A 12,917-nucleotide genomic window follows, 5' to 3' on the forward strand; every position below is an offset into this window, starting at 1 on the left:
TTCTTTCGCGTACTCTGTGTAGAATCGAATTGGTATCCCGTCAGGTCCAGTGGACTTTCCTCTGTTGAGTGATTCCAGTTGCTTTTCTATTCCTTGGACACTTATTTCAATGTCAGCCATTTTTTCGTTGGTGCGAGGATTTAGAGAAGAAACTGCAGTGCGGTCTTCCTCTGTGAAACAGCTTTGGAAAAAGGTGTTTAGTATTTCAGCTTTACGCTTGTCATCCTCTGTTTCAATGCCATCATCATCCCAGAGTGTCTGGACATGATGTTTCGAGCCACTTACTGATTTAACGTAAGACCAGAACTTCCTAGGATTTTCTGTCAAGTCGGTACCTAGTATTTTACTTTCGAATTCACTGAACGCTTCACGCATAGCCCTCCTTACGCTAACTTTGACATCGTTTAGCTTCTGTTTGTCTGAGAGGTTTTGGCTGCGTTTAAACTTGGAGTGAAGCTCTCTTTGCTTTCGCAGTAGTTTCCTAACTTTGTTGTTGTACCACGGTGGGTTTTTCCCGTCCCTCACAGTTTTGCTCGGCACGTACCTGTCTAAAACGCATTTAACGGTTGCCTTGAACTTTTTCCATAAACACTCAACATTGTCAGTGTCGGAACAGAAATTTTCGTTTTGATCTGTTAGGTAGTCTGAAATCTGCCTTCTATTACTCTTGCTAAACAGATAAACCTTCCTCCCTTTTTTTATATTCCTATTAACTTCCATATTCAGGGATGCTGCAACGGCCTTATGATCACTGATTCCCTGTTCTGCACTTACAGAGTCGAAAAGTTCGGGTCTGTTTGTTATCAGTAGGTCCAAGATGTTATCTCCACGAGTCGGTTCTCTGTTTAATTGCTCGAGGTAATTTTCGGATAGTGCACTCAGTATAATGTCACTCGATGCTCTGTCCCTACCACCCGTCCTAAACATCTGAGTGTCCCAGTCTATATCTGGTAAATTGAAATCTCCACCTAAGACCATAACATGCTGAGAAAATTTATGTGAAATGTATTCCAAATTTTCTCTCAGTTGTTCTGCCACTAATGCTGCTGAGTCGGGGGGTCGGTAAAAGGAGCCAATTATTAACCTTGCTCGGTTGTTGAGTGTAACCTCCACCCATAATAATTCACAGGAACTATCCACTTCTACTTCACTACAGGATAAACTACTACTAACAGTGACGAACACTCCGCCACCGGTTGCATGCAATCTATCCTTTCTAAACACCGTCTGTGCCTTTGTAAAAATTTCGGCAGAATTTATCTCTGGCTTCAGCCAGCTTTCTGTACCTATAACGATTTCAGCTTCGGTGCTTTCTATCAGCGCTTGAAGTTCCGGTACTTTACCAACGCAGCTTCGACAGTTTACAATTACAATACCGATTGCTGCTTGGTCCCCGCATGTCCTGACTTTGCCCCGCACCCGTTGAGGCTGTTGCCCTTTCTGCACTTGCCCGAGGCCATCTAACCTAAAAAACCGCCCAGCCCACGCCACACAACCCCTGCTACCCGTGTAGCCGCTTGTTGCGTGTAGTGGACTCCTGACCTATCCAGCGGAACCCGAAACCCCACCACCCTATGGCGCAAGTCGAGGAATCTGCAGCCCACATGGTCGCAGAACCGTCTCAACCTCTGATTCAGACCCTCCACTCGGCTCTGTACCAAAGGTCCGCAGTCAGTCCTGTCGACGATGCTGCAGATGGTGAGCTCTGCTTTCATCCCGCTAGCGAGACTGGCAGTCTTCACCAAATCAGATAGCCGCCGGAAGCCAGAGAGGATTTCCTCCGATCCATAGCGACACACATCATTGGTGCCGACATGAGCGACCACCTGCAGATGGGTGCACCCTGTACCCTTCATGGCATCCGGAAGGACCCTTTCCACATCTGGAATGACTCCCCCCGGTATGCACACGGAGTGCACTTTGGTTTTCTTCCCCTCCCTTGCTGCCATATCCCTAAGGGGCCCCATTACGCGCCTGACGTTGGAGCTCCCAACTACCAGTAAGCCCACCCTCTGCGACTGCCCGGATCTTGCAGACTGAGGGGCAACCTCTGGAACAGGACAAGCAGCCATGTCAGGCTGAAGATCAGTATCAGCCTGAGACAGAGCCTGAAACCGGTTCGTCAGACAAACTGGAGAGGCCTTCCGTTCAGCCCTCCGGAATGTCTTTCGCCCCCTGCCACACCTTGAGACGACCCCCCACTCTACCACAGGTGAGGGATCAGCCTCAATGCGGGCAGTATCCCGGGCAACCACAGTCGTAGTCCGATCGGGGGATGCGTGGGACGAGCTGGCCGTCCCCGACAAACCCCCATCCGGACCCCCACAGTGATGCCCATTGGCAACAGCCTCAAGCTGTGTGACCGAAGCCAACACTGCCTGAAGCTGGGAGCGAAGGGATGCCAACTCAGCCTGCATCCGAACACAGCAGTTGCAGTCCCTATCCATGCTAAAAACTGTGCAAAGAACGTCTGAACTAATCTACAGAGAGCGCAAACAAAACGACACAAAATTGAAGCGGTTATTAAAATACAAGATTGCCTAGTAAATGCAGTAATGCTGCCACTTGTGCACTGCTGACACACTGCTCGGCGGCGGAAGGAGACTACGCGATTTAACACTATTCGAGTACTAAAACGTGATGCTACAACTCTCAAATACTATAATACGCCCGAAATTTATGAATTAAACAATGCAAGTACCAAAAACACGCAAAGAAATTAAGAATTAAACTATGTAACAAATGAGTGAGCTAGGAGTATACGACTTGCTGCTGCAGCTGCTTATCCAACGGCGGCAGGGAGCACACTGACTGTGACCAACCAACACTGGCCGTTCAAAACAAAAACAGTTGACAGACGACTACGCGAATTTACACTATTCAGGTACTAAAACGCGATGCTACAACTCTCAAATACTATAATACGCCCGAAATTTATGAATTAAACAATGCAAGTACCAAAAACACGCAAAGAAATTAAGAATTAAACTATGTAACAAATGAGTGAGCTAGGAGTATACGACTTGCTGCTGCAGCTGCTTATCCAACGGCGGCAGGGAGCACACTGACTGTGACCAACCGACACTGGCCGTTCAAAACAAAAACAGTTGACAGACGACTACGCGAATTTACACTATTCAGGTACTAAAACGCGATGCTACAACTCTCAAATACTATAATACGCCCGAAATTTATGAATTAAACAATGCAAGTACCAAAAACACGCAAAGAAATTAAGAATTAAACTATGTAACAAATGAGTGAGCTAGGAGTATACGACTTGCTGCTGCAGCTGCTTATCCAATGGCGGCAGGGAGCACACTGCTGAACCATTTCATTTTCCATCATGAGAGGAGCACTCGTATGCACGGTTATAGGTATTAATTTGCAGAGGTGATGTTGGTGTACTGAATATCAACTCAAAAATTATCTTCTAAACAAACTCTCTACATAATGTTTCAGAATTCTCATATTTGTATTTCTGTCCAAATTCTCATCAAAACTGTAGCTGTCATATTACTGGAGTCCCTGCCTCTTGCAGTGGCCTTCCTACAATTTACAGTGTTGTGCAGCTCTACTGAAATAAGATTTTTTAATTAAATTGGTGATCTGATAAGAAGCCAGTTGGTCCAGCAACCCCAAAATCTATTATACTAATACATTAATTTTCCGTTATTTTTATATGTCATTCCCTTCAAAGTTTCATCTCACTCACAAGGGTTCTAGGGGTGTCTTACCCACTTCAGAGAGCTATGTTTATCTGTCACTACTTTCCCATCCAGACCCACACAAATAGTTTCCCATCCACACCACCACAAATAGAAGTGTTCAAAGAACCCTTACACGAATAGTAAATGACCATTACATTAGGGATAAGTACTAAAAAGAGTTTACTTATTGATGAACATACCTTTACTTGCTTAAGAACTTCAGGTATTCCATTAATAATTAATGTTCCAGCCATCTCTGCATCTGACAAGTAAATTTCAGGTGTGCTCACGTAAATGGCAGGCATGAATGGTATTGTCATTGGTTCAGACATAACTCCACCACTTTCAACTGTTAAAATAACATCTCCTTCAAATGTGCTTAAACTCGGAGGTGGATCGTCGGCAGCAAGGATCTCACAAGAATATTCACCTGGAGAAAGAGAAGAATCGAAATAAGAAAACAATAGGGTGAATCAGTGCACTCGCTCGCTCTCTCTCTCTCTCTCTCTCACACACACACACACACACAACACTCACTCACTCTCTACAAACACAGCTGACTCTTGATAATTTGAGACTCAATAATTTGAAGGGAGAAAAAAAGAAAGAAAGAAATCAATGTGATTTGATCCCTCCAATAACTGGAAATTGCATCAGTGAGAGCATCTTGCTAATACTTCATAATTTGAAATCAGGAATCCCATACACACTATAATTTTATGTCCCCTACTTCTCTGATTCCCACTGATGTCCCGCTACTCCTGTGATTCCCAGGACAGGTTCAGATCCCTGTTGTTTGATTCTCCAACCTAGATAGCATTCAGTCTGCAGTCTGCTTTCTTATTGTGTTGCTGTCAATCCATTTCTCTTGAAACTGGGAAATGTCATGAGTGCCTATCAATTAATAAAATAAGCTTCTTATTGAAGCTGTGGGAAGTGGAATTTCAAAAACAGATGTCACAAAATAGTTCGCTGTTTACCATCTACATTATCAATGATTTAAAAAAAATAAAGATTGTGTTACTGGAAGAATCTCAGGCACAAGAAGAAAAAGATCATGATAGGGTGAATTTCCCTGTCTTAAGAAGTGTTTGCTCAAGTGGATAAATCAGTGTAGATGACAAAAAATTCCCATGGGTGATGTCATGCTGAAGGAAAAGGACAAGTCCTTTGCTCAGTATCTCAGCGTTGAAGGGTTTGCAGCAACTAATGGCGGTTCTCACATTTTAAAAAAATGTCACGCCATAATGCTAAATAAAAATCTGTGGAGAGGGTGCCACTGTCAACAGTTTCCATTGTATTGATAGATTTATGAGCTGAAAACTTCTGAATGCCTACGATCCATGCAACATATTCAACACAGACAAAACTCTCCTTTTTTTATAACTGTCTCCCTAATCTCATCCTAGCATTCAAAGAAAAAAGTGTCAGGGTGGAAAATTGAGCAAGAATAGAATTAATTGTACTCGTAACCTGTAACTTGGATATATATTGGAAGTTAAGACAACTCATAGTAGGGAAACCTGTGAAACTAAACTGTTTCAAAGGAATAATACTACTTCCCACAACTTATCTCTTGAATCAACAAAACTGTTAAATGAATGGCTGATCCTGGTTAATAGTGATATGAAAAAGGAGAAATACAAAAGTTTACTGTTTTTGCACAACTGCACCATACCTGACAAGCCACCACCCTTAGAGCACATAGAAATTGATCCCCCCCACCACCACCAAACACGACATCGTGATAGCAACCACTGGACCAGTGCATAAAATAAAATCTGAAAACACTTTGCTGCAGAGAAATTGCTTCACTTGTACTGGATATTATTGAAAAGGGTGAGAAGCCAAATTTAATAGATTTGACCACTATAACCACGATCGATAAGGCCTGGAGAAATGTCAGTCCTGCCGCAAGAATTAACAAATTCAAACCCACCAGAATCAGGGCGGGAACTTCTACACTGCCCACAGTGAGTTAACCTTTGAGGATTTCATTTAGTTGATGACGTAAAAGATGGTGAATTGTTGGCCTGTCGGGATAAGGATTACATAGATTGCGCAGAAAACAGCCAACTCCAATCACATTAAGCAACGTAAGGACATCTGTCCATACCTTACACTCCTATGTGATCAGAATGGAAACAAGTTATCTATTTATCTTAGCTCTCATCACCACTGAAAATTCACATGGCAATGCTCTCTCAAAAGAAAATCACTGATTATTTTTCAAAATAATGGGTAACATATTGATTGATATGTTCTTCATATACTATATGTATTACTTTCCACATTTCTTAAAATAAAGATGAATGTACCCGTGTGTGTACCAGAATTTACTTTCAAACATTTGTTTATTTAAATTTTTTCCTCCATCCCTCTCGATTATATGAACTTATATTATTTTGAGTCTTGGTAATTTGAACTTTTTTCCTGGTCCCTTGAGTTTCAAATTTTCGGTCAACTGTACATGGATGACTAGTTAGAAAATAGATCTGATACATAAAAGTAGCATGTTCTTCCAACACTTTCTTTCTACAGGTCTCATTTTTACACACATTTCTGTCGTATTTACTCATGATTAGTCTGACTCTTATAGGGCAAATTTCTGACGGCTTCACATCATCAGGTATTTCTTAACTTTTGGACTTTTTATTGTAAAATAAAAAAGCTATACCCTCAGCTGTTTTGTTCATTTATACATTTAGGAACAATATAGGCTGCATAAAATGGTATTATAATATGATAAGGTAATTTCCATGATGAAAACAACACAAAAAATGTGAATTCTACCTGATCTTTTAAAATGATCCCATCGTTCAAATGCTGGTGAATGGTGACCTGTCGGTTTTTTTATTACATGCAATATGATTTAGAAACAAAACATAGGCACAATACAGAAAAAATTGTGCGTACAGAGAACATGCAAGGGAAATGGCTAAGACCCATATCAGGCATGCTCAGTGTGTATAGCCACCTCACATGTACTCAAGAGTGGTTAGCCATCTCAACAGTAACGGAATACTAAGTAAATCAGAGTTTGGATTTCAAAAATTCTATTCCACTGAGACAGCAATATATAATTTCACTCACCACATAAGAGAGTCTACAAAAATAAAATGTCACCAATAGGAATTTTCTGTGACTTATGCAAAGCTTTCATTGTGTGAACCATGACATTACATTACTAAAATTACAATTCTATGGTATAAATGGAACAGCATATGAGTGGCTTAATCATATCTATGGAACAGGAAGAAAAAAGTTTCTTTATATGGTTTAAGTGATTTAAGCAAGTTTGCCACTTCATCTAACTAGGGTGAATTACATTAGGTGTTCCACAGGGTTCGATCATGGGTCCCTTTCTGTTCCTGATATATGTGAATGACCTCCCTTCTTATCTGAAACAAGAAGCTAAACTGACACTGCTTGCTCACGATACAACCATCATTCTTAATCCAGTAAAATCCAATACGAAACAATACAAATAATGTCTTTGGAAAAGTTACTGATTGGTTTTCTGCAAATGGGCTTGCTCTGAACTTTGAAAAAACACAGAGTTCTTTCAATAAAAATAACACATCAACAGAAGTCAGTAGCCAGGGTAGAGCAGACAAAGTTTTTGGGTGTACATATAGATGAGAATCTTAAAATTGGAAAATTCATATTTTGGATCTCCTAAAGTGACTACGTTCACCACCTTTTGCAATCATAACAATTGCCACTTTTGAGGATATAGAAATTAGTAAGCTAATATACTTTACATACTTTCACTCTCTGATGTCATACAGAATAATATTTTGAGGTAACTCAACACTTAGGAAAAATGTACTCATTGCTCAAAAGAAACTGGTCAGTGTGGCTCATAACAACACATCTTGTAGGCCTCACAGTATATTTACTCAAAAATGAAATTTGTTCTCAATAACATGGACCAGTTTAAAAACAACAATGACATTCATGATTATAATACAAGAAGAAAGAAAGACTTACACTATCCTCTACTTAATCAATATTTGGCACAGATAGGGGTGAAATATGCTGCTGTAAAACTTTCCGAAAAATTACCAGATGAAATAAAATGTCTGACAGAAAGCAGTAAGTGCTTCAAAAGAAAACAGAAATCATCTTTCCTTGATAACTCCTTCTACACCACTGCTGAATTCTTGATTAGGAATAAATAAATCCATAGGTAGGTATAATATATATGCATTTTGTGCCATTTAAGGGAATAGGGTAGGTAATTAAAAATTTAAGCTTAAAAAAACCCTTGATTCAGATGTGCATTTCTTATGCACTTGACATGTTCCACATCATAATGGTTACCATGAGATTGAGCAATATAACATGTAACTAACTAACTAACAAACTGTGGCAACACTTTTGAACCATTAATGCCAATGTTGGGTAATAGCGTCAACATATCATCATACCAGCAAGACTTACTTATGCACAACACTGGAAATTAATACCAATTAAACATTATACATGAAAGTATAGGATGTAGACAGCAATCACAAAATATGTATATATATCATTCAGTTTTAGTCAGACGGTCCAAAACGTAAAAATTATCTATATACAGTAACATTCTAAATATGTTAAGCAGCTGACATCAACTTCATACAGGTAGTGTTCAAAACAATTCAAAGAGAAGAAACACTATTATGAGAAGGAAAGTTGCTACTCACCATATAGCAGAGATGCTGAATCACAGATGGGCACAACAAAAAGGCTCTCACAGTTATAGCTTTCGGCCATTAAAGCCTTCAACAACAATAGACAGACAGACGTATGTATGTATAACTGCAAGAGCCTTTTTGTTGTGCCTATCTGCGACTCAGCCTCTCTGCTATATAGTGAGTAGCAACTTTCCTTCTCATAATATTGTTGCATTCCATCCTGGATTTTTCAAAAAGAAGAAAGGTGCAATGGAAATAAAGCAAGCAGAAGCAAGAGTTTTGTTTCTGGAAAAGAAAATGAGAGACACACAGAATCATAATATTCCAAGCATTCAGAGTCTTGTACAAATTTAACTGATGACAATGCTTCAGATGCGTAACTGAAGACGTGTAACTGAAGACGATGACATTGAATGCTTATTTTGCAGTGGTCCTTTTTCTTGCAAGGAAAATACCACAGTTCAGCTTAATGTACCCGTACATAGCATTGTGTCACAGGTGACAAGTAGTGGGTTGGCTGAGTGGGAAAGGAAGTGGACAGAAGTGGTCAACAACAAGCTGCACTCAGTGACTCCAACTATTTGTCCATGACACACATCCTTTAGAATTCCCCAAAAGGACAAAGTGGTCTTCACTTGAATCATATCAGACACTACCCAATGATGCAAGCTTATGCTTGTGGCATGAAGACCTACTGGACAGCAGTGTTTTGGCATCCACCTCAAAGTACACCAGGTTTTAACATCCTATGTTTTGTATTCTTACAGGATAAACACCTTTGGAATAACTAGGGACAGACCCTCAATTTATGTAATGACAATAGCAAAAAAGTAAGGTGATATTTTGTGTGGTGTCAGGAATCCTGCCCAATTTAACTGGATTGAGGTTTTAAAGTGTTTTTGATTGGCTGGCTGCTTCTGTAAGTTCTGCTGTCGACCACCCATCTTACTGCCTACCACAGTTTTATTAAGTCATTTAATGTGTGACAACAGTACAGATATATCTACTGGAGATTAAATGTGAAATTTTTCTTTGCTGTGGCTGTAGTTATACGGCCTTTGCCGTTCCTTTTACGAAGAGTAACTACTCATTCACCAGTAGCATGATCTTGTGAAAGGTCTCTGATGACAATGCTTTTTAGAGCCCAACAATTTTAAAACCATCAGTCCATTTCTCTGAAGACTAACACAGATAAATGGGCACAGTATATGGGCTGTTATCCTTACACTCCCGAAGAATGTTAACTTCAAAAAGAGCTTTTGTTTCCCTGACTGCAATTCTCTTGCACAATAAATGTAGAAAATGTTGGAAGAGGCAGGAAGGAAGAGAACATTATTATTTCATGATCTACCTGTTCTTATAATTGGGTATATTAAGTATTTGATCTCACTGTCTCATATTAGGACATCATTTCTATATCAATTAAAAGTGACTTGTTTGTGCTTTACTCAAATTTACAAGTATTAAGTTTCAAGAAGCACATAATAAATATAAATTAAAGTATATTGATTTCACATAATTTTCAATTAATAAACATTCATTCATATCAAGTGATGTAGCATAAAGTGGAGTCATGTGAGCCAAGAAAAGTTTCACATCAGGGATGAGGCTAGTATGAGATCCATCCACCCTTGGAATGAATTATCAGCCTCATTCAATGAGGCATCAAGGCGGTTAGCCTCAGAAAATATGTCTCATCACCCGCAAGACTCTCCAATGTATCTAACATTAGGTCCAATAGTTGGTCAAGTGCGTGTTTGGAGGGGGGGGGGGGGGGGGGGGGGAGCAGCTGATACTTCATTTTGACACACAAATTTTCAATGGGATTCAAGTTTGTCACTAAAACAGGCCAGTTGATCAGGTCGACAAAGCATGTTGGGGAAGCTATTGCTGCACGATTCAATTCCTGTGAACCAGTGAGTGGTCCTAACAGAAATGGATCACTCCATTGGGATAACGCTTCCTCACACTCGTCACTGCAGCACATTTTATGATGTACACATTCTAATAGGCAGCGAAATGACCATTAATTTGATGAACTATCCCTGCCCCATCTGATGACATTACCTCCAGCACAAGACTATCCTCCATCACTTTATAAACTCATCTGAAAAGATGATGTGGTGCCAGTTATGGTCTACATTCACTTCAGCGAAAGTAAGCATATAAAGTTTGTGATAATCACAGAGGACCTCTTTATGAGCAGCATCCTGGGAGCAGATGTGAAAGGTTTGCAAACATCAGGGAAACTGGTCTCATTCTTGAATCGGACAGTATTTAAAAACTGACCTTCCATACTAGTGTAAATTAACAAGTTGTCTAGCTGAAGCGTCACTTTTACTAAGCCCAACTCTCGAAGCCGGCCTATTACCCCTCTCTCACACACCATCTTCTCCACTTCTGGCCAAAGCGAGACTGAATGCTGCACCTGGCTGTCGCTTCACGAGCACTGAAACCACTGTATAGAACAAGAGCCAGGACACTCTCTCATGGCCTGCATCTGCTGAGATGTCCTGGCAGCCAATGACTTTCTGTCATATGCCCGTCTGTGGAACAGTGTGTTGTTACATATGCCGTACATTGGCTATATTTTTGTTATGCTTGCAACAGCGTTAAAAAAAATCACGTGGTACTGAGAGGATGCAAACCCTACTTACTTCTGAGGGATTCCATAGCCTCAAACAGAGCCAGAAACATCTTGGCTTTTCAAGCAGATAAAAGTAAGTGTTACAACATATATCTAAAACAATATGTCGTGATTATATGCACCAATCATAGAAATTTAAAAATGTCTATAGGCAAAATTGTTATAATAAGACGGGAACAAACACATCGCTAACGGAGTGTTACATGTACTGCTGCTGCTGTTGTCACTGTGTGTCATGTTATCACTGGTGCGAGCTATATACAATTGACGGTATCCGAGCTTATCAAGACTCGAACAGAATTGTGTTGAGAACTGCACATGTGCATAAATTATCTTTACTAATAATAAATGTGTAAAACTGTCATGTCTGCCTGTCTGTCTTAGAACATGCCAATGCCAAAACCTACTAGATGACTTTTCCTGGGGTTTTCGTAGGTAATTTGAGCATAGTTTGGGGCTCTCTACAGGCCTTCGTTGATCAAAATCAGATCATGGAAAAAGAAGGTATCATGATTTAATGCTTTGCTAAAACATTGTCTGTCAAAATATGCTGGTCACCAAAGTTACTAGTCAGACTTTTATGGGGGTTTCACTGTTACCTTCAACAAGGCTATGTATAGGCTATGTTTTCATCAAAATTGGATCAATAATAATAATAATAATAAGAAGAAGAAGAAGAAGAAGAAGAAGAAAATACAGTAATGGACTCAAACATCCCAGAGCAAACAAACAAAGAACAACACGCATCAATTAACCAATCACTCATATAAATACATCGGCTACACCACTGTGCACTGTTATGACTGACTGATGTGAGTGCATTTCAAGCACGACATACGCTTTCTCAGCTCCTGTCGCCATTTTGTCTCACTGCGCTCTCGAGCGCTCTGGCAGCAGAAACCTGAAGTGCGGCTTCAGCCGAACAAAACTTTATGAGTTTTTCTACGTATCTGTAGTGTGTCGTGACCATATGTCAATGAATGGAGCTACAGTGAATTTATGAAATCGCTTCAATCATTTGTAATAGCCCTGTACTAGCAAATACAGAATACACCAGAAGACATGACAATGTAGCAAAAATAAGACATCAACAACTTGCCATACAACATAAACTAATAAAACAACACGTTCCCACATACAAGTATGCACCACAAAATGTACTGGAGAATGATGAATACAAATCATACTGGAACAGAACCATTATAACAGATAAAACAACACCACATAACAAACCTGACATCATACTCACCAATAAAAAGAAGAAATTAACACAACTAATTGAAATACCCATACCCAATACAACAAATATACAGAAGAAAACAGGAGAAAAAATTGAAAAATACATCCAACTGGCTGAGGAAGTCAAGGACATGTGGCATCAGGATAAAGTTGACACTATACCAATTGTACTATCAACTACAGGAGTCATACCAAGCAATGTCCACCAGTACATCAACGCAATACAGCTACATCCAAACGTATATATACAACTACAGAAATCTATAATTATTGATACATGTTCAATTACCCGAAAGTTCCTAAATGCAATGTAACATATACCATACAGTTAAAAGGAAGTGACGCTTGATCAAGGTCCGCGTCACTTTCCAGTTTTAACCAGACTTAACGTCTGAGAAATAGTAATAATATATTATATATAATAATAATAATATATTATAAAAATGTATGTATATATGTTCCACATCTCCTCCAAAACCACAGAACCAATTTCAACCAAGCTCGGTAAATATATCACTTAATGTCAGCAATGAATTGTTGTGGGGGTGAGAACCACTTACCTATCAAAGGTTGGCCAAACTGTGTGTGTGTGTGTGTGTGTGTGTGTGTGTGTGTGTGTGTGTTATCCATTCTGATGAA

At 39.7% G+C, this 12,917-nt stretch overlaps 1 protein-coding gene across 1 annotated transcript in view; it reads right to left on the minus strand.

Annotated features, from left to right (window-relative positions):
- The window catches only part of LOC126088118 (nuclear pore membrane glycoprotein 210), a 241,665-nt gene that overhangs the window by 63,545 nt on the left and 165,203 nt on the right, over window positions 1-12,917 (minus strand). Inside the window, exon 11 of the mRNA XM_049906217.1 lies at window positions 3,911-4,140. Within this exon, the coding sequence (XP_049762174.1) occupies window positions 3,911-4,140 (230 nt within the window). The remainder of the gene's footprint in view (window positions 1-3,910; window positions 4,141-12,917) is intronic.

Source organism: Schistocerca cancellata, chromosome 6 (assembly GCF_023864275.1).
Source record: "Schistocerca cancellata isolate TAMUIC-IGC-003103 chromosome 6, iqSchCanc2.1, whole genome shotgun sequence".
In the NCBI taxonomy this organism is placed as follows: domain Eukaryota; kingdom Metazoa; phylum Arthropoda; class Insecta; order Orthoptera; family Acrididae; genus Schistocerca; species Schistocerca cancellata.